The sequence below is a fragment of the Trachypithecus francoisi genome, unplaced genomic scaffold, assembly GCF_009764315.1.
Source record: "Trachypithecus francoisi isolate TF-2019V2 unplaced genomic scaffold, Tfra_2.0 Lachesis_group15, whole genome shotgun sequence".
Lineage (NCBI taxonomy): Eukaryota > Metazoa > Chordata > Mammalia > Primates > Cercopithecidae > Trachypithecus > Trachypithecus francoisi.
Genome location: NW_022681460.1, coordinates 44,437,720 through 44,461,514, shown reverse-complemented (window position 1 = coordinate 44,461,514; position 23,795 = coordinate 44,437,720). Strand labels below are relative to the sequence as shown.

At 33.5% G+C, this 23,795-nt stretch overlaps 1 protein-coding gene across 2 annotated transcripts in view; it reads left to right on the top strand.

Moving 5' to 3' along the window:
* Window positions 1-23,795, top strand: part of ASCC3 (activating signal cointegrator 1 complex subunit 3) — a 392,749-nt gene that overhangs the window by 81,722 nt on the left and 287,232 nt on the right. For both annotated transcript variants that reach the window (XM_033234693.1, XM_033234694.1), the window contains 4 exons: window positions 5,521-5,641; window positions 11,170-11,374; window positions 12,065-12,206; window positions 12,800-12,925. In XM_033234693.1, coding sequence (XP_033090584.1) covers window positions 5,521-5,641; window positions 11,170-11,374; window positions 12,065-12,206; window positions 12,800-12,925 — 594 coding nt within the window. The remainder of the gene's footprint in view (window positions 1-5,520; window positions 5,642-11,169; window positions 11,375-12,064; window positions 12,207-12,799; window positions 12,926-23,795) is intronic.

Below are 23,795 nucleotides of genomic sequence, written 5' to 3'. Positions count from 1 at the left end.
GGTGATGAGAGGAGAAAGAAGATTTGAGAAAGGAGGTGATAACTTTAGTTGTGTTTTTTTTTTCTATATTTGATCTTATTGGAGCTATAATTGAACACTTTAATGTTAACATTTATAAAAATTAATATGTTATTTTAAATACAGAGTTAATGCTAGTAGGAGCAGGACTGTGCAAGATTAAGTGTGGAAAAACTGGAGTTGGACAAATGGGCCTATCATTCATTTCCATTGGGTCATCACTTATGTGATTTTTTTGATTCAACTCCAGAAATATTTATGTTGTTAGACACTGTTTCTAGGTGACTTTAGTTTGGGAAGGGGTAAACATAGACAAAAATCCTCCTCTTGCCACCGCGGGCGGCCACGTGGTCAGTACTTTTACACATGCCTGAAGGATGAAAGGAGGATCAAACGTAGATCTTGTGTACATTATTTTGTCTAGACTATTTGCTTGCTTTTATTTTTTCACAGATCTGTTAATTCTTATTACCAGTTTTTTAGGAATCTTAATGTAGATTTAGTGGTATCTCTTATACTTGTTATATGTTAACCATTTTTGAGGTTGTAGGAGGGCCTTAAAGTGTTTGCAACTACCAGCAATTGAAGGAGATTAAACAGCAACAACAACACAACAACACAAACTTAATCTTCATCCTGTGTTGGGTGGAGTTTGGCAAAAGACTTTTTTGTGTTGTCAAAAGCAACCTACTTAGGATTCTTTCTGTTTTGAGATTATTTTTATAGACAATATTTGCTTTTATTTAGAAAGTTTAATCTCGTAAATAAAACAGATGCTTCTAATGATTCCTTTTGAAAAAATATGACACTTATTTAAGGGCTAAAAATTTGAAAGAAAATACTGTTATGAATACAGCGTGTCTTTGATACATCTTAATTAATTAGCACTTGCGATTTGTCTTGCACTATTTTAACTCGTAGAAACAAAGAGTAAAGTTTCCTTGAAGGAAGACATAGAGTAATGGGGAAGCTTTGTATGCTGTTTAACTGCCATAAAACATAGTAAAGATAAAGTCTTGGAGGAGAGTTACTATTTGAGCTGGATTTTGAAGACTAAAAGGAGAGGTTACTGTGCTGAGGAAATTAGAGAGGTAATTCTGCCTAGCTGGACTAGCATATAGAGACACATGGGCATGTGAAAGAGCATGCCTTCAGAGTAGCAGATGGATTGGTGTCGTTCAATGATAAGGACTTACGAGTTGGGGAAAGCAAGAATGTGATGCCAGACAGGCTTATTGGGACCAGCCAATGGAAGGTATCAATCATGAGGGGGTACTTAGAGGTTTGGATTTTATCTTGTAAGGATCAGGATGCTATGAAGGATTTTAAACCATGATATTATATGAACAGATTTGTGTGTTCGTGTAGTAGAGGTTTCCTTCTGGTGTGCCAGGGCATATGACATAATGGGTTCTAGGTGGGCTGGGATACTATTCTTATAACTAATCCTCAAGGCAGTTATCTGGGCCAAGGATCACTTAGGCTTTTAATTAGTCTCTTTTGGTCAGAGTAGCCTTGTCCGTTTACTTCATATGCTTTATAAACATTATGACTTTCCAAATGTACTATGGCATGAAAACGCTATAGAAATGTGGGCATAAAATAAGTAGAGTGTGACCATTTAAAAATGTTTTATGGTAATCTTGGCCATCAGTTATCAAACTTTATGATCTCAGAACCTCTTTATGCTCTTAAAAGTTATTGAGTACTCTACAAGATTTTGTTTATGTGGTTTATGTCTATTGGTATTCACTATACCAGAAACTAAAACTGAGAAACTCTTCAAGTACAGTCATGTGCTGCATAAGGATGTTTTGGTCAGTGACGGACTATATACAGCAGTGGTGCTGTAAGATTATAAAAGAACTGAAAAATTTCTATCACCAGTGACATCTTGATGATCCTGACTTTGTGTAGGCCTAAGCTAATGTGTTTTTGTGTGTAAGGTTTTAATTAACAAGTTGAAAAAATGAATATTTTAAAAATAGAAAAAGCTTATAGAATAAGGTTATAAAGACAATGTTTTTGTGCAGCTGTACAGTGTGTTTGTGTTTTAAGCTAAGTGTTGTTATAAAAGAGTCAAAAAGTTAAATGTAAAGTTTATGAAGTAAAAAGTTACAGTAAGCTAAGGTCAACTTATTATCCAAGACTGTGTTTTTTTTTTTGTTGTTTTGTTTTGTTTTGAAAAAATAAATGTAGTGTAGCCAAAGTGAACAGTGTTTATAAAGTCTACGGTAGTACAGTAACATCCTAGGCCTTCACATTCACTCATTACTCACTGACTCAACTAGAGTAACTTCCAATCCTGCAGGCTCCTCTTTAGGTATACAGTTATACCACTTTTTATATTTTGTACAGTAGTTTTTACTGTATCTTGTCTGTGTTTACATATATATACCAATACTTACCATTGTGTTTCAGTGGACTCCAGTATTCAGTATAGTAGCATGGTGTATAGGTTGGTAGCCTAAGAGAAATAGGCTACACCATATAGTCTAGCTGTGTAGAATACTGCCTCATCTAGGTTTGTGTAAGTACACTCTATGATGTTCCCACAGAATCACCTAGTGGTTCATGTCTCAGGATATGTGTTATTAAGTGACACATGACTGTGTATATTTATTCATTTTAAAATAACAATAGTAATAGAAGTTAACAGCTTGATGAAAATTAACTATATTTTCCAAAACTGTAAAATGTAGAAAGAAAAGTAGCATTATTTTAAATTTTTGCAATCTTTTTAATGTCTGGTTTAATAGAAAGCAGATTCTCATACCTGCTTCTGTAATCAATCTGCTATCATACATATTTTTGGTTTAAGCATTCAAAGGGAATCCAGGCTCACATAGATACACAGTTAGAAAAGAGAATAATATTTTAAAAGCCTTTTCAAATAATTTTTAATATTCTTTTTTGATGCTAAATTAAAACTTGACAAGCAGTAGTTTCTTTCAGTTTAGTTACAATGAAAATCTGGCATATCAATGAATTTTTATACTAGTTTTCCTGAAAATCTGTTGGTCTTCTCATTTTTAATGGATTTTTTTTAACCATGTATAATTTTATAACGTCATATATGAGTCTTTTGGAAAATAATTGATTGAGTCATGCAAATCTTCTAAATGTTGACATATTTGATTATATAATATAAAAAGAATTCATTCATTAATATTGTCACTGGTATCATCAGAAAAGTTTTAAGTATTGGGAAATGGTCAGATTTACAGTGATGAATACAAGTTTTTCAAAATTGTAATTTTCTCTTGAAAACTTGCATTTTAGCATTGGCAATAAATTACATTCAGTTGTTTTCCTTTGTGTAGGAAGCTCACTTTCATTTTTGAGAAAATGTCAGATATCCTATTCGGAATAATCAATTTGTCTGTAGCCGTTCTTTCAAATCAAAATAATGTTACATAGAAAGCCTCTTCACTAGCAATTTTATACATACTTTTATAAATTTTTTATAAAATACTTTTATACATACATTTATTCTATATATAGAAGTGGTTTTATGCTTACTTCCCCTTTTGTCACACAGAATATTGAAAACGATACATACTCATGATGTGAAATTTACAAAACTAATATTTTTTATTGCTTTACTTAAAGACATTCTTCAGTGAAGTTGGCTTTGTGGTGTTGTTGTTGTTTGTAGTTGTGCTTGTATGACAGTGAAGAATACAATGATTACTAATTCATTTGACACTATTAGCTTGATTTATGCTAAGGCACCAACAGTTGTACCCACCATTGCTTTTGCACCATCAGTACAAATGTCAACAGAATAAGAAAGGCAAATAATAGCTAAGTATTATCATGAAAATTATTTTGACCACGTGGGCCCCCTGAGTGTCCGGGACTTCTAGGACTGCATATGTTATACTTTATTGATGGGTGATTCTTTGAGGAAGTATGGAGGGTAAGGGAACACAGACATTATGTCTTGTCTACCAGCATCCTTTATCCTTGTCTGTCTTAAACCCTTTCTGCCACATATTATTAACACCTTTTTTTTTTGAGGGGAGGGAGGGTGAGTGTCACAAGTTATATATTTACTTTCATATTTCTTGACCATTTTCATATTATCTTGCCTCTTTACTGCTTCCTCTGCTGTTTCCCTTTACAAAAGTTTCTTAACCTCAATTAATATCTTTTATATTACCTAATTTGGTATCTTTTTTATTACAATATATTTCATATTTCAGGGACACAGTTTTCTGGAAAATATTCAAAAGTGTTACTGTAGTGCAGTGGAAAGTTGTTTAGGCTTGGATTCAGATAGATGTCATTTCAAAAAACCCTACTATTAGTTGTGTAACTTTGGACAATTTGTGTAAATCTTCTAAAGCTTTATTTTCTTAAGTCCAAAAATAACAATAATAATACCTTAATTTGAAAATATTGTTAGGAGACTTTGCTTCATAGGATTAGCAAAATGCCTATCATAGTACCTGGCATATAATGTGTTCAATAAAAAATACTGGCCAGTAGAATTAAAATTGATTGGACAGGACTATTCTTAATAATTCATTTTGTTTCTTTTATTGTCCCTTTGTGTGCATAATTTCAGTAAAATGAACAGCAAAAAGAAAATATTTATTAAACTTTTAATGTCCATATACAAAAAATAAATTTTTATTTTATGATTTTATTTGTGTGGATTCCCTTAGAATGATTATAATTTGGTTAATATGTCGTCTTCGTATGGAAAATTAGAGTATTATATTTATAAACAAGAAATATATATTATATATAATATATATAAATAAGTAAATGTAAAAAAAGTATATATATATATACATATATATCTTCCCAGATCATACTTGCAGAAACCTAGAGACTTCCTAGAATAGTTATATTGTGTAATTATGTAGTTGAAACTCTCTGAATCCTAACACTGGTTCTCTACCTGTGACATCAACTTAATCTTTGATAACTGCTCTGCCTAGGAGAGTGGGATATGCTTGGGAAATTTTCATAAAGTTATGTAAAGCACTTGCAGCACTGTGTTTTAGATTTCAGATTTATTTGGCACTTAAAATACATATAAAAAATTGGCATGAAGTCATGCTTCATTAAAACATTCTAATGGTTCTTTAATACTAAAATGACAGCTGTTGTATAGTAAGTTGCAAGAAAAATAGTACTCTGGACTGTATTTGGGAAAACCAGAATGATATGTTGAAAAGCAAATTATTTTAGAATTTCATTTGGTTATACCAAGAATGTGTTATTCTGTGATTTGGAGTTATATATTCAAATCTTAATTTTTAAAAATTGAATAATGTTTTTTAATTATATAATTGCAGATAGCCTTTATAAAGCTTCTTAGCAATGTGAAGAGTCATTTTTCTTAGTTTAAGTTACAATTTTTGTTAAACTTTTTGAGTATTTCTATGTTAGTTTGGCTTTACAACTCTGTTGAATAGGTTGTTAATAACTTGAAAAAGTTAAACTTTGAGGTAACAAATGTTTGTTACTTTTTTCTCTTTTTATAAGCTATTTGAACTGCTGGGACCTGAAGGACTTGAACTTATTGAGAAACTCCTCCAGAACAGAATTACAATTGTGGATAGATTTCTTAATTCTTCAAATGATCATAGGTTTCAGGTTCTTCAAGGTAAGAAAGTATGCAGTGGTCATTGTAATTTAAAGGAAAGATTCATTGGTTAGAAAATGTTTTTAATGTAATTAATTTTTAGTTGACCTATTATAATTTACTGATATTACTCTGTTAAATAGATTTCAGATATGGCACATTATGAAAAAACATAAGTGATCTAAATAGGAGGGCAGTGTTTGGTATGGCAGTTTTTGGTAAAAGTTAAAACTACTTAGAATACACAAATTTTCTTCTTTTATTTTGCATATAGGAGGTACACTTGCAGGTTTGTTACATGAGTATATTGTTTGATGCTAAGGTTTGGGATATGGGTTCTGTCACCCAAATGGTGATCATAGTACTTCACAGGTAGTTGTTTATCCCTTTCCCTACTCCCTCTCGCTGTCTTTTTGGAATCCCCATTGTCTCTTGTTTCCATCTTTGTGTCTGTGTATACCCAGTGTGTAGCTCCCACTTATAAGTGAGAACAGGAGGCATTTGGTTTTCTATGTTAATTCGCTTAGGATAATGGCCTCTAGCTGCATTCATGTTGTTACAAAGGACATTATGTAGTCATGATTAGTTGAAACATTCTAAAGCTTCTTTAACTGTAAAATGACAGCTGTTATGTAGTAAGTTGTAAGAAAAATATTACTATGGACTCAACTCAGGAAACAGAACAATGCATATGTACCATGGTGCATATGTACTGCATTTTTGTTATCCAATCCACTGTTGATGGGCACTTAGGTTGATTCTGTGTCTTTCCTGTTGTGAATAGTGCTGTGATGAACATGTGAGTCTGTATGTCTTTTTGGTAGAATGATTGATTTTGTAGGGGGTATATACCTAGTGATAGGATTGCTGGGTCAAATGGTTAACTGTCTTAAGCTCTTTGAGAAATCTCCAAACTACTTTTCGTAGTGGCAGGACTAATTTACATTCCCACCAACAGTATATAAATGTTCTCTGTTTTCTGTGACTGAGCCAACATCTGTTATAATTTGACTTTTTAATCATAGCCATTCTGGCTGGTGTGAGGTGGTATCTCATTGTGGTTTTGATTTGCGTTTCTCTGATGATTAGTGTTGATGAGCATTTGTTGGCTGCTTGTATGTCTTTTATTGAGAAGTGTCTGTTAATGTCTTTTGTCCATTTTTTAATGTGGTTATTTGGTTTTTGCTTGTTGATTTAAGTTCTTTATAGATTCTGGATATTAGGCCTTTGTCAGATACAATTATTTTCTCTTATTCTATAGTTTGTCTGTTTACTCGGTTGACAAGTGATACCTAATTAAACTAAAGAGGTTCTGCGGCTGGGCGCGGTGGCTCAAGCCTGTAATCCCAGCACTTTGGGAGGCCCAGACGGGCGGATCACGAGATCAGGAGTTCGAGACCATCCTGGCTAACACAGCGAAACCCCGTCTCTATTAAAAAAAAACACAAAAAGCTAGCCGGGCGAGGTAGCTGGCGCCTGTAGTCCCAGCTACTCGGAAGGCTGAGGCAGGAGAATGGCGTAAACCCGGGAGGCGGAGCTTGCAGTGAGCTGAGATCCGGCCACTGCACTCCAGCCCCCGGGCGACAGAGTAAGACTCCGTCTCAAAAAAAAAAAAAAAAAAAAAAAAAGAGGTTCTGCATAGCAAATTTTCTTTAAAAAAAAATACATATATACTTACTATGGGCCAAGCAGTAGTGTAATTTCTCTCCAACTTTTTATTTTGAGAACTTTGAAACCCTATAGTTAAAGTTACAAGAATAATACAATGATCACTGTTTACCCTTCACGTAGATTCATTAGTCGTTGACACTTTGCTCTTCCTAGACCCTTTACACACACACCTACTTTTTAAATTTTTGCTTAACAATGACAGGAAGTTCTGGACATCATGATACTTTACCTATAAAATCTGTAGCACATATCTAAACACAATTATCACACTAAGCAAATTGAACACTGATAGTGTCATATATTACATATATTTTTAAATCCCAGAAAAATTAAGAAGAGTTGTCTAGGGAAAAAATTATTTTTATAAAAGCTTGACTTAAAACATAGATGATGTGAAACTCAGGTTTTAAGTGATAAATAAGAAAACAATTCCTTTTTTACCTTTACCACAGTGTTTTTTTGCTAGCCTTACAAATAGCTTTGGATTTTAAAAAAGTATATGAGCATAAGAAATTTGGCAACTGTCTTCAAACTATTCAACATCTATTCCTTCTTGCAAGTTACGTCCTCATTTTCTTACATTTATGATTATGGCACTAAAAGGAAATGATAAAAACAGCTATAATTTAAATCTAAAATTTCTGACAGATTTTCTGTTTCTTACAGATTCTCTTGATTACTAATAAATGTTCTCAGAGCCTCAAGTTCCTTTGAGATTGTAAGAAACTTGAAAAATATGAATTTAGCAATGTTGTCTGCAGGTCTCTTTATTCTTTAAGTGTATTGAACACTTCTACTCTGCCTTCATCCAAGAGCACTCCCACCTTGTATTAATCAGTTCTCACACTGTAAACAAAGGAGGTTTAATTGGCTCACAGTTCCACATGGCTGGAGGCCTCAGGTAACTGGTAGAAGGTGAAGGGGAAGCAAGGACCTACTTCACATGGTGGCAGGAGAGAGAAGTATGTGCAGGAGGAACTTGCCAAACACTTATAAAACTATCAGATCTCCTGAGAACTCAATCACTATCACTAGAACAGTATGGGGGAAACTGCCCCTGTGATGCAGTCACCTCCCACAAGCTTCCTCCCTTCACATCTGGGATTATGGGGATTACAATTCAAGATGAGATTTGTGTGGGGACACAAAGCCTAACCATATCACACCTGTTGAATAGTATATAATCAGAAATTGCAGTAAGCCAGCAAGGTTTATGAGCATCTAAAATGGGTGTCTGCCAAGGAAAATAAATGAGTGTAAATATCTAGTCCTGCAATGTTGTAAATTCTGAGAATTTGGTATTTCATTTTGTCAGTCTCCTAAATATTAATAAAGAGATATTTACTGATTCTAGCTTTTGTTTTTGAGACAGGCCCTCTCCCTCTTGCTCAGGCTAGGGAGCAGTGGCACAATCAGGGATCACTGCAGCCTCAACCTTCTGTGCTCAAGCTATCCTCCCATCTCAGCCTCCCGAGTAGATGGGTCCACAGGTGTGCACCACCATGCCTGGTTAATTAAAGAAAAAAACATTTTTTTTTTTGTAAAGATGAAGTCTACCCATGTTGCCCAGGGTAGTCTTGAACTACTAGCCTCAAGCAGTCCTCCCACCTCAGCCTCCCAGAGTGTTTGGATTACAGGTGTGAGCCACAATGCACAGCCTGATTCCAGCTTTTAATAGTAGTAATTTATTAGTGTAAAGTTTAATATAAGTTCAGCTTTACATATTTTTTGGAAACTGTAGATGATGAGTTTTATTTATGTTTATTATGTTGATTTCATTAAGTTTTATTCTATTAGGATAGCTTCTTAGAATCAATACCCTTTTCGTATCAGTGTATTCTGACATTGCTATAAAAAAATACTTGACACTGGGTAATTTATAAAGAAAAGAGGTTTAATTGGCTCACAGTTCTGCAGGATGTACATGAAGCATTAGTAACTTTTGCTTCTGGGGAGGCCTCAGGAAGCTTCCAGTCATGGCAGAAGGCAAAAGGGGAGCAGGCATCTTACATATCACAAGGAGCATGAGAACAAGGGGGAGGTGCTATACATTTTTAAACAACTATTCTGAAAGGATACAAGCCTCTACATAGTTCTTCAGAATAACTTTGTGTTAGAATTACTGTTAAGGATATTCATTTCAGTTTTGCATGTCAGTCTCTACAGTTAACCTAACCCAGCAAGGAGAACCATACATTTAAACATTCACTGCTTTACAACTTGATTTTTTGAAATAGCCTATTATACTCAGCCTTACAGGATTCCAGTATGTTCTAATTAGGACCTTTTAAGCTTTCTATGAGGTAGACATATTTTCTTCTTATAATTTTAATTTTATTTAGATGATCATAAGTATGTATAGTATTTTGTTACTGTCACATTTGCTTAAAATGTTAATTACATTAGCATAGCATTTAGTATGTCACCTAAAGTATTTACAGTTTTATGCTTAAAATCTTTAACATTCATTTCTGATAAATACATTTTTAAACATTCTGCTCAATATCTGTGTTGCTGATTGTGTAATTTTGCAGATGAGTTAACTTTTATGAAGAGTTCAGAGTACATGTGAAAATTGGCAGAATGTTGCATTCTTTTTCTAACACTGAACGCTAATTATAAATTCTGTTGTTATAGTAGGTATGTAATACTTAATTGGAGAATAAGAGATTAAAAAACTTAGGAAAATGCTTATTTCAGAACTGTAAAATTTAGTCCTAATATAGATGAGATTTTATTTTATTTCATAGTTCTGAGACATATTTTCCTTTTTAAGGCTTATAAAGCCATTGTAGAAGTTTTCCCTATGATTGAGATTTTAATGACTTACATTCAGAATCATGTAATGGGTCAGTAACAATTGTCTGAGAATTGTGAAGATTCAACTTAGAATGAATTCGAAAGCTAATTTTCCCATCTTGATGCTACGTTTAATTCCTTCTCTGTTCTGTATTGGATGTTGGAATATGATAAAATAATTTGCACTGTGCTCTGTCAGGGTATGGACCAAGTTTCATTCTTCATTGTCCTCCTAGCCTAGCTGCAGTGGCTAGAACTGAGTAGGACCTCAATACAATAAATGCTTACTGACTTGGATTACTTTCAGCTACATTCCTTTTAGTTCCTTTAGAACTTTAGTAAGTGAAGATACTGTTGCTGTAAAGATTTAAACAAACACAGAAGGTAATCCTGTTGGAAGAAAATTTTTGCTGAATTTTGAGTTGACCAAACCACAGACCTAAAGTGTACTTTGTAAACACTGAGATTTAATTCACTTGGTTTTTCCATTTTTTAAAAAAACTGTGTTTCCATAAAAAGGTGGACCATACTTTTGCTTTATTTGCTTTAGTCATTGTCTCAAATATGTCTTGATAAATTTTATGTAATCTATAAATTTTATGTAATCTATAAATAAGTAGTAACATATGTGCAACTTCACCACATAAGGTCTATTACATGGAGAAAAGTTATGTCTAATAGGGAAAGAGTTTGTTTTATTACTATATTAACAGTAAATGCTAATTAGTATTGATAATTATTATATTTATTGAAATTATATAAACAAATAATTTCAAATGATAAAATTGAATTTTTAGGTTCCTAATGTTATATGTAAGAATTTTTAATGTGAATGACATTGAACTGTTTAGTCTGTAGGAAGAAAATACTGCTGACTTTTCTTAAATCACCGTGTAATTTTATTTAGATACTGTGATTTTTAAAAACTCACCTTAAAACATGTGATCGAATGTGCCAGCTTTAAAAAATGAACTGTTAGAGCATTATATGTTGTGAGGTGGAGGAAGGAAATGGTTTTCATGAAGATTAAATCATATTCAGATTTATAAAACGTTGTGTTTCTTAAATTTGCTTCTTAGACAATTGTAAAAAAATTTTAGGAGAAAATGCTAAACCCAATTATGGTTGTCAAGTCACTATTCAGTCTGAACAAGAAAAGCAGTTAATGAAACAATATCGCCGTGAAGAAAAAAGAATTGCCAGACGAGAAAAAAAGGCTGGAGAAGATTTAGAAGTTTCAGAAGGACTTACGTGCTTTGATCCTAAGGAATTGCGGATACAAAGGTAATAAAAGTCAGAAGCTGAAAAATGCTTGTGTTGTAATTCCTGCTTTTACATATCATTATCATTTTTTAGTTTAGTCTTAGCAGTATAGATGATTTTTACTTAAAGTCACGTTTTCTTCATAGAAGTTTGTTTTATGAATACAGGTAGATAAGAAATTTAGATTATAGAGGTAAGAAATTTAGATTATAGAGGTAAGCTATTTTTAGGTGCTGTGTACACACCACTAGGTTAAGATTTATATTGCTTACATAAATTTATTTGAGATACATTTTATTTCTGTGCTTAATGTACCTTTTAAAAAATGTTGTTATTTAGAAGTAGAAAGGAGAAAAATGAAATATAGGCATTATTTTACTTGATTATTTAAATACTGAAACACATTTGAAAAAAGAAATGTATACCTTGTTAAATAAACATCTTTAAATTGTGAAAAAACAAAAATAGAAAGAACATTAAATCAAACTTACCAGGTGGTGTTATCTATAAATAATATCTGAAAATGTGCAGAATCCTATTTTGTCACCCAGAAGATTTCAGGATTCCTAAAATCTTCCTTTGTGTAGTTTAATTTCTTCTTTTTTATGGTGGAAGGCTACCTCCCAATATTTTTTGTAATTACATTGTTTTATTGTATGCATTACCTTTAAAGATAAAAATTTCAAATTAGGCCTATTTTTATATTTACAGAGAGCAGGCACTTCTGAATGCTAGAAGTGTTCCAATTCTGAGCAGGCAGAGAGATGCAGACATTGAAAAAATACATTATCCCCATGTGTATGATTCCCAGGCTGAAGCCATGAAAACATCAGCATTTATTGCTGGTGCAAAGGTATGTCATTGTTATGTAACTACTGTTGAATAATATGTCTCTTCTAAAGAAATGATGTATAGATTTTCCCTGTTTCCTTCATGAGTCTAACACTAGTTGACTATGCTAAATTTTATTTTAAAGTATTGGGGAAAATGACGTAAAGCTCCTGACATGTAGTAGATATTCAGGACATATATGTTTCCCTCCCTTTCATTATTTCTGCAATTTGTATTTTTGAGTTTTATCAGTTGCCTCGCTGCTTGGCTAAACTTTATACTGTATGTTGTACATTTTCCTAATTATATGAATACATTTGTATTCAGGTGTACCATCTGATTAGTGTATACTTTAAGATTTGTCAACATACTGTGGCCTGTGTGTTACATAAAATACCTGATATGTTAATGCTTTGTGTGAGTGTTTTTTTGCATTTGTTTTTGTTTTATTTAGGTTTGTTTTCTTTTAAATTAGCTGAGTTTATTTACCAGTGCTTTGTTATAAAACAAGTGGTGTTCTCTCTCTCTCTCTCTCTCTCTCTCTCTAAAGAATATTTACCAGAGCAAGTGTTTTATTTTTTATTATTATTGAATTTTTATTGTTGATGTTTATAGATGATTTTGCCAGAAGGAATCCAAAGAGAAAATAACAAGCTTTATGAAGAAGTAAGGATTCCCTACAGTGAACCAATGCCACTCAGCTTTGAGGAAAAGCCAGTTTATATCCAAGACTTAGATGAGGTGAGATGAGCCTTTTACAGAGTTGATAGTTTTGAGGCTTGGTATGTGGTGAAAATGAATTGATACTGGAAAAATTGTTTTAAAACATTATTAGTTGGCAAATATAGTACAGACATATATAGTTGGTTACTAGACAATTATAGTAGGAGAGTTTAAATTTAAAAAAATGTACACTATATCATACATTAAACAAATGTGTGTATATTTTTGTGCATATATTTCTGTGTTTCATGCTTTTTTTTTTTCAACTAAGATTTTGGTTTAACTTATGTACACTGATTTAAATAAAATGTTAAAGGATTTATTTATTGTATTGATTATATCAAATGATCAACCTATAATAAAATAGAATACATAGAGGGGGTTGCAAATTCTAAGTAGCTTTAAGAATTTATTTTTTCTGAATTTTTAAATTTTGAATTATGTTTGACCTGTGGAAAACTGGCATGAATATTACTATCTTTATATCCTTTGCTTGGATTCACCATTTGTTAAAATTTTGTCACATTTGCTCTATTTCAAAATATAATATTCCTTAGTTTAGGTTAAAGTATTCATATTATTGAAAGTTAATCTTTTCCGTATCAAAATTAAGTTGCTGTGGTTTTTCGTATATGTTCTTATAGAATCATTCTAAAATAACAAAAAATACAGGCAAGCAAAAACAGCAGCATAAAGCATCATAAAGAATACTCACAGCCAACCAAAATGAACTTCATTCTGTATATGTGTCCATATGTATTTTCTTTTACAAGATGGAATTACATCATACCTACTGTTTTGTGTTTGTATATATAGTTATATGTGTCTTTCTGTGTCATTAAACATATTTCTGCAGTATCAATTTATCACTACATACTATTCCATTTTATGCCTTTATTCTAAAATAACGTTATAGTTTTAAGTTGTTTTTTACAATAAGTTTTTATAGTAGAATAAAATTCTACTTATATCTTGTATATCAGAAGTACTCGTAGAACTTTTTAATAATCCAAGTGCCTTGCTACTATTTAAGTCCTAATCTCTTCGAAGACGTCCAGGTAACAATATTTTGAGAATGATTTTTTGAAGCTCTATGGGTGATTCTAAAATACAGCCAGGACTGACAGCCAATAAAATTAAATGATTATAATACAATTGTTATAAACCTTATCATTATAAGCAGTATCATCATTAAGATTAAGTTTTATGTATTAAATATTTAATATAATTTTTTTTTTTTTTGAGAATGAGTTTCACTCTTGTTGCCCAGGCTGGAATATAATGGTACGATCTCAGCTCACTGCAACCTCTGCCTCTTGGGTTCAGGCAATTCTCCTGCCTCAGCCTCCTGAGTAGCTGGGATTACAGGTGTGCACCACCATACCCAGCTAATTTTTGTATTTTTGGTGGAGATGGGGTTTCGCCATCTTGGCCAGGCTGGTCTTGAACTCCTGACCTCAAGTGATCCACCCACCTCCGCCTCCCGAAGTGCTGAGATTACAGGTGTGAGCCACCGCACCTGGTCTAAATCTTTAAATTTTTAAAAAAGCATCATTGACATTTATTTAAATTAATAATGAATGAAGCAGGCTTTTTAACTTTTCTATCATAATTATTTCTAAATAAGTATTTTGTTCATTTTTATTTGGATTATTGGAGTAAAAGAGTTTTTCTGAGTAGGTTAATTCCCTCTGCTACCGTAGTGTCCATATCTTATGTAATCTAATATATTCACAGACTCTGTGGATTAGGATGTGGAGATTTTTGGTGGGCATCATTATTCTGCCTACTACATGTGATGTAGATGACCACAGTTGTTTTTTTTTTAACTATTCACCTATTGAAGGACATTTATTTTACTGATAGTTTTTGGTGATTACAAACTGTATTCGTCTGCCATAAAAAAGACCACAGACCAGGTGACTTAAGGAGCAGAAACCGATTTTCTCACAGCTCTGGAGGCTAAAAGTCACAGATAGGTGGTTGCTAGCAAATTTTGTTTCTGGTGAGGATTTCTTCCTGGCTTGCAGGTAGTTACCTTCTGCCTTCCTCTTGTGTTCGCACATAGCCTCTTTTCTGTGTGTGTATGAAGAGAGACCTCTGGTGTTTCTTCCTCTTTTTTCAGGGTCCCCAGCCCTATCAGGTTAGGACCCCACCCTCATGACTTCATTTAACCATAATTACCTCCCTAAAAGTCCTGTCTTTAAAACAATCACATTGAGGGGTGAGAGTTTCAGCATACAAATTTTGAAGGGCATAGTTCTTTCCATAACACAGATAAAGCAGTTATAAACCTGGTATGCAGGTTTTTGTGTGAATATAAGTTTTCATTCTGTTTAATAAATGTCCAGGAATACATTTCCTGGGTCATATTGCAACTGCACGCTTAGGTTTTTAAGGTACTACCAAACTGTTTTCTAGAGTGACTGTATCATTTAACATAGCCATGAGCAAAATGATGATATAATCCAGTTTCTCCACATACTAACCAGCAGTTGGTGTTGTCACTGTTTTTTATTTTTATTGTAGCCACTTATATTTGTATTTTTATATATTGTTTATATTTTTATTTTAGCCATCTGATTGTAGTGATTTCTCATTGTGGTTTTAATTTGTACTTTTCTAATGGCTAATAATAATTGGAGAGTAATACATTTAAGTGAAATTTGTCATTATAAGTAAATAAACCATTTGCTGTCATATCACTGTAGATATTGATCCTGCCAGACATCATAAGCTTGAGTAATAATACAGACCCCAGGAGAAAAAACAGACATTAACAGAATGTCATATACTTTAGTAGATGTTTCTTTTGTCTTGGATCTTTTTTTTTTTTACCAGGTAGGATCTTTTATGTGTCAGAGAAAGTTCTATTGAAGATGAAGGTCTGTCATTTTTCACTGAGATCATAATTGCATGCTATTCCTAACTGTCCTAAGATGTTTTTATATCCTTTTACTGACTGTCACATTGGATAAGTTTAATAACTTCTGTAATTTGATCAAAAACTTAAGAATAATTTTAAAATTCTAGAATTACATGCAAAAATACCATTAATGTCATTAAATGGGTTTTGTACTTCCTTGGAAAGGGAACAATGTAAAAAATGTGGATGCGTCTCTTGATTAGTCAGGAGTCACTCAGTTGGAACTTTTAGAAATCTAAGTCAAAGCAAGCAAAGGTGACAATTTATGCCTTTTCTACCTGGATTGTCCAGAAGTAAAACTGCCTGTGTGCCCAGCTTGGACATATAGGCTCAAATGATGTCATCAGATTTTTTTCTCCTCTTTATTTCTTTTTCTTTCTTTATCGCCTTTCCTTTTTTTTTCTTTTTCCTCCCCTCTTTTCCTCCTTTCTCTTACCCACCCCCTTTGGTGTTTCTCTTATGATTTTTCATCCCCTGATTCCCAGATAGGCTTTCTCCATATAACCAGGGAAAAATATATGGCAGCAGCAGCAAACATAACTGTTTCTCCATACTATAATCCCAGAAGCAGTGGGGTTTTTTTCCTAACCAGTTCTGCCAGGAAAAGAAAAAAACCTCCTAGGATGAACTCTGATTTTCCTGACTTAGGTCACCAGTTCATTGCTGAACTAATTCCTTTCCCTGTGATGTGATGTGAGTGTGATTGTTACTGACACATGGCTGCTCACTTGTGTATCCTCATTATCGCTCCCCATGAGCCACCAGGAGTCAAAGGGGAGTTTCCCAAAGGAAAGGAGGGTGCTAATATTACCCTTAAAAGTAGGATGAGAAAGATGCTAAGAAGACAGAACTATGTCTTTGATATTTTTGGTGAGAAACTCAGGTTTACTTCTTTGTTGGTGTTAAATATGTTGATTTCTGTCTATTTCTACAGTTGGGACTTCGATTTTTTAAGAGTCAGTAGAGTGTTGTTCAGCAAAAATGAACTACTGACCCAAAGATAATACTTGATTTAGAAACGTAATATAAAAGATGCATATAATATTTCATTTTAAAATTTATGAAAATTGAGTCCTATAAAATCTGATTGTAAAGAATTTAAGATTTAAGTTTTCTATGAGCCTAGCTTCTTGAATCCTGTGCTTATAGGCGGAATTCTGGGAAAATAAAGAATAAAGTATTATCTCTGATCTTAAGTTACTCACTGTAGTGTATCTGTTCCATTTCCATGGAGATAAGTGGTACAGTTGGGTTATGTTGTACAAAGTTCTATGGCAGCCGAAAAGGCAGACTAAAGAGATCAAGGAAGAAGCTTTCATGAAGGATAATGTTGAAGGCATACACTTTTGCCAGATAGACAAAGCAGGTGGAGGTATATGCCAAACAAAGGATGTTGCATGAAATTGCTGTTACCTTTGGACATCAAGCCCTTCAGTCTTATTAGCATGTAGGCCATATGTGGAGAGCACCAGGAAATGAGTCTGGAAAAAGACAATTGCCTGCACACGAAGGGCTTTGAAAGACCATACTAAGAGATTTAGACTCAATATTGTGGGAAATAGGAGAGTAAATGATCAGATGTTTTCACTTAGAGGAATTGCTCTGGCTGCAACACAAAGTTGAAGGTTGAGAGTAGAACTGCTCCAATAATTCAAGGAAGAAAAGCTACAAGCCTAAATTAAGAAAGGGGCAGCCTATATATACAGAGGACAACTGAGAGAAATTTAGCTGCTAGTGCATGTAAGACCTGATGACTGATTAAATAGGAGGGGATGAGACAGAGACAAGAGTTTAGAATGAGATAGAGGTTTTTTGTTTTGAGCAGTGTTGGTGAGTGATAATGCCATTTACTAAGGTGAGGAATAGGAAATAGGAAAAACTTTTGTGCATGTTCAGCATACAATGTTGGTTAGGAGCAAGACCCCTGAATCTAGGCTGAATTTCAGTCTTCACTATCCCACATTCTGTCTGCCAGACTTTAGGCAAGTTGCTTACCTTTCTGCAACCCATGATTCAAATTGCCAGGTGAGGCTAGGCTTGTATCAAGGAAATTTAGTATTTGCCAAATTAAATTAGAAATTTAATTTTTGCTCCATTTAATTTGTGCCACATTTGTGTTTCCTTCCTCTTGAAATTCATGAAATCATCTTTGCTATGATGTCTGTAAATTTAAAAAAATGGTAAATTCAATTTTTAGTTTCAAACTTCGTAATTTGTTAATATTTACTGATACGATCTCTTAAAAAGGCTGTGATTTCAAGGCCATGGTTCTGACGAAATTGATGGCATGTGTGACAGTATAGTAAACAGCCTTGTGGGATGCTTTAGAAAAAGGCTTTTTAATTTGGGGAATGCCCAGGTTTTAGTGACATTTCATTATCTTCAAAGTGATCTCATGAAAAGGATCCATACTCTGAAGTATTTTTCTGGATGCTTCTTTAACTTTCTTGCCTTCATGATTTGATTGAATCAAAGTATGTTGGTATAACAAAAAGACATGGGGAGCCAAATAGTCCAGGTTTGTCCATTTGTTTGCTCAATGATGTTATTCAGAACCCAGCTTGTTGATGTCTTTCTACTCTCCTATCCTCATTTTTTTGGCTTTTCCTCAAATTAACTCTCATCATGACTGTTACTCCAGGGTCATTGTGCAAAAAAAGTCCAGTAAGAAATGAGGACTGCATTTTCCTGTGTCTATTTTAAGAGTGAGGAAGTATTTTCCAGGACTCAAGGGAAACAAGTTTGCCATGTTTGGCTTAGTGAAACACATGATTTTGTGAAAGAGGCCAGATTTTTCTGAATAACATGGATTTTCATTAGAAAAAACAAAATGAAACAGTGATTGTGTGTGGACAACTAACACTATCTATTATAGGATGTGTCAGAACAAGGTTACTGGGATCATTGTAGGCTATGGCTGTTAATGAGGACTTCTTGTAGAACATGAGACTTGTGTTGTTTCTTGACTGCTTAGTCTGTGGGCATCGATCTTCATCTGAAACAGTGATATCAACTAAACAGTTGTTTCCTCAATAGAGCTGTTTTGGGGTATACAGAGAAAATAATAGTTCTTGACTTCATGTTGCAAATTTTGTATGGAACTGGCATGAAATGTTGGGAATTATGTCTTATCTGTGACATTTTTTATACAGAATCTTCAAAATTAGGTTTTGTTATAAAAACTTGGTCACTGTCAAGAAGGCCATGATTTTATGTGTTAGAGTATTATTTAGAGTGCAACTATGGAAACTGTAAGGAAAAGCTTTTAAAATTCTCAGTTTATTCTCAAAAGTAATTGGGGATTTTTGATACATTCAGTGTGGTACATGCTTTTAATAACTATCATTTTCTGTTTGGGGTATCAATAGATGCTTGATATGTTTTAAAAATGATATATTGGATAATCTTCCTTATAAAATTATAAATAAGATTTTTATCAATTTTTGACTCTCAGCAATTATTTAAATTATTTAAAAAAATGTTTACTTGTTATGAAAATGCTTTGTCATTCAAAACTATGAAGTCCCCAAGTCTCATTTGAGGGGAAATACTGTCTATGTTTTCTCTTCTAAGTAAGAATTCATTTTGTCTGTATGCCCAAAACCTTTTCAGGATTGCAGTACTGTATAGTCTACTGGGAACACTTGCAAACAGATAACTAGAAAAGGGCACCAGCTGCTTCAAAAAATACCTGCTAAACTACAGAAAAAGTTATAACTAACATCTGCCTCTAACTAGGAGTAATCAAAAAAATTATTTTCTTTACAACCTATGCTTTATTGATTTTATAGCAGGAAATTAGAATGGAGATTAAAAACTTAAGAACATTGAACTGTCCCAGAATGATAATTTTAGAACTTGAATGAATTCAGAAATCTGAAAATTAAAGAATTTAAGTTATGTTGTAGAAGTTTCAAATCGCTTTAAAACTGAATTTAGTCCATGTCTTTCAATATGTCAGTGAGTTGTGGTTTCACAGACCTACAACAATACACAGAAATATTTGATACTTACAGGTTGCTATTTATAGATTTTCTTCTTGTTATTTGGTTTGAAAGTACATATATATTGGTTATTGGTCATCAGTAATGATTTCTTGAGCTCATGATTGATGCAAAGCATTGTGGTAGGAGTTACGGTGGATACACACAGGTTTAGAACTATGATCCTGGCTTTAAGGAGCTTGCTATCCAGTTAGGTAGGACTGATGGGAGTTTACCCCATCACCATTTGCACGTTTTGTGACACAAATCAAGTTAAATTATGCCTCTGAGTTTCAGTTTCCTTTTCAGACTATTTATTTTGATGATTACATGAGTTAGCACAGAGAAAATGTATAGCTTTTTTTGTGATATACTTTAAGTGATCAGTAAATTCTCAGCACAAGAAATGCCTATATAAACTGTCCCTTCAGTTAATTTCTCACATTGATAGCTGAGTTTTGTTGTTTATTCTGGGAACCTTTCATATAAACATCATATAAACCCTGGCATATCACATCAACCCTGACAGCAAGAGGTTTAGAGAGAACATGTTTAAATTTGATCCAGTGGTGCAGATATCAAAGTGGTTAACTAAACATAGGTTGCCTCATTTTGCATTCTCAATAAAGTCTCACATTCTTGATAAATTTCAGAGTTATATGAAAATAAGCATATAATTTTGGTAAATTTTAAATGTACCAGGGAATCAGTATGTAAAGGGATCTCAATGAATTATTAAGCAATTGGTACAATATCATGTTTTGTTACACAGCTTTCATGATTTCTTCCCCTAAATGTTTTGCTTGTCCCTTCAAATCTTTACATATTACACAAGAAGTTCAAAATATTTTTCTTATAGAGACCCCATCTAAACTTGTATGTTTTTAACAGAAATTTTTCTGAGTAAAATGTACATTGTTCTTTCCAGAGTAGATTGTATTAAATTATTAAACATAGATGGATCAGAAAACCTATTCACTGTGTTGTGAATGGGTAGGATGTTTGATAATAATTCTCAGTTTTGCTTATACTTAATAGTCACCTGGGAACTGTTAAGAAATATACAAATTATTATTTCCCACCCCCTGGCAAATGAATGAAAATCTCAAGTGTTGACCAGCAGCCCTACCCTGAGCATGAGGAACCTGTTTTTAAAAGCACTGGCCTCAGTACATCCTTTGAGCTCATCTCCAGTTGTCTGTGACTAAGTCCTTCCCCTACTCTTTCGAGTTGTGGGTTCCGTGTATTTGGAAAGCCTATACTTTGAACCTCAGATCTCATGTAGAGAAACATAAGAGTCAACGGGATTTATAAGTTACTTCCCTAAATTTAAAGATAAGGTGATCAATCATATATATAAATGGCCTCCCCACCAAATTCTTTTCTCTGCCTGCCCTCCTATCCTCTCTGCCTTCCTTCCTCTGTCCTTTCCTCCCCTCATTTGGTTGTATTGCTTTATTTTTTGTTTTGTTTTTGATGTCTTTTTTGAAAGCCAGGTGTATTAAAATGTCATTTGACTACTATAAGATATACCCCTTTGGGGGTATAGTGTAGTAGATTTTGTAAATATCAACACAATCAAAAACAACATTTTCATCATGTCGAAAACTTTTCTACTGCCTCTTTTACCTCTTTCCCAGTACTCCCAGTTCCTGCAGACCACTGGTCTGTTTATTTTCCCTATGGTTTTGACTTTTCCAAAATGTCATATAAGTATCATACAATTCCTTGTGTAATGCTTATGTATACATAATAGAAGTTACTTGTATAATATCATGTAAGTGTCATGAATATTTTGAATCTGGTTTCTGTCACTTAATGTAATATATTAGAGATTCATCTATATTGCTCTATGTTTCAGTACTTGTTTTTTTTTTCGTAACTGAAATGTATTACATTTTGTGTCTGTACTTCAATTTGTTCATTATCCATTTGAAGTACTTTTAGCTTGTTTGCAGCTTTTGCTGATTATGACTTAAACTGCTATAACTGTTCATGTGCAGTTATTTGTTTGAACATGTATTTTTGTTTTCCCGGGGTAAATGGGAATAGAATTGCTAAATTGTACAGTAAATATGTATTTGTCTTTGTAAGAAACTCGCAAACTGTTTTCCAAAATGAATGGAACATTTTGTATTTCCAACAGCAATGTATGAGTATTCCAGTTACCCTGTATTTTTGTCAGCACATAATATTGTCAGTTTAAAAATTTTTAAACATTTTACTTAGTTGTGTAGTAGTACCTCATTATGGTTTTGGTTTGCATTTCCCTAATGACATATAATGTTTAGCAGCTTTTTGTGTCCTTACTTGTCACTCGTCTCTGGTGAGATTTCTGCTTACATAATTTGTCAAGTTTTTAATTGGTTGATTTGTTTTCCTGTTACTGAGGTTTGAGAGTTCTTTGTGTATTCTGAATACAGTCCATTTTCAGATATGTGTTGGTAATATTTTCTCCCATTTTGCGACTTGTTTTTTCACAAAATGTCTTCAGTGGAGCAAATGTATTAGTACCCTTGAAGTTCATTCTATAAACGAAAAAAACTCGATTATGCTTTTTGGTCATATGTAAGCGATTTTTGCCTCATGCGAGGTTATTAAGATTTTCTTCATAATTTTCTTCCGTAAGTTTTAAAGTTGTAGCTCTTACATTTAGGTATATAATCTATTTTTAATTAGTTTTTATATATGATGAAAGGTAAGGGTCAAGGTTTTTGTTTGTTTTTGCATACAGCTGACCAGTTGTTCAGGCACCATTTATCAAAAAGATTTCTTTCTACATTGATTTGTTTTTGCACGTTTGTTAAACGTTTGTTAAAAATCAGTTGACCATATACATGCATGTGAGCTTATTTATTTATTTATTTTTATTATACTTTAAGTTCTAGGGTACATGTGCATAACGTGCAGGTTTGTTACATATGTATACTTGTCCCATGTTGGTGTGCTGCACCCATCAACTCGTCAGCACCCATCAATTCGTCATTTATATCAGGTATAACTCTCAATGCAATCCCTCCCCCCTCCCCCCTCCCCATGATAGGCCCCGACGTGTGATGTTCCCCTTCCCGAGTCCAAGTGATCTCATTGTTCAGTTCCCACCTATGAGTGAGATCACGCGGTGTTTGGTTTTCTGTTCTTGTGATAGTTTGCCAAGAATGATGATTTCCAGCTGCATCCATGTCCCTACAAAGGATGCAAACTCATCCTTTTTTATGGCTGCATAATATTCCATGGTGTATATGTGCCACATTTTCTTAATCCAGTCTGTCACTGATGGACATTTGGGTTGATTCCAAGTCTTTGCTATTGTGAATAGTGCTGCAGTAAAGATGCGTGTGCATGAGTCTTTATAGCAGCATGATTTATAATCCTTTGGGTATATACCCAGTAGTGGGATGGCTGGGTCATATGGTACATCTAGTTCTAGATCCTTGAGGGATCGCCATACTGTTTTCCATAACGGTTGAACTAGTTTACAATCCCACCAACAGTGTAAAAGTGTTCCTATTTCTCCACATCCTCTCCAGCACCTGTTGTTTCCTGACTTTTTAATGATTGCCATTCTAACTGGTGTGAGATGGTATCTCATTGTGGTTTTGATTTGCATCTCTCTGATGGCGAGTGATGATGAGCATTTTTTCATGTGTCTGTTGGCTGTATGAATGTCTTCTTTTGAGAAATGTCTGTTCATATCTTTTGCCCACTTTTGGATGGGGTTGTTTGTTTTTTTCTTGTAAATTTATTTGAGTTCTTTGTAGATTCTGGATATTAGCCCTTTGTCAGATGAGTAGATTGCAAAAATTTTTTCCCATTCTGTAGGTTGCCTGTTCACTCTGATGGTAGTTTCTTTTGCTGTGCAGAAGCTCTTTAGTTTAAGGAGAACTACAAACTACTGCTCAGTGAAATCAAAGAGGACACTAACAAATGGAAGAACATACCATGCTCATGGATAGGAAGAATCAATATCATGAAAATG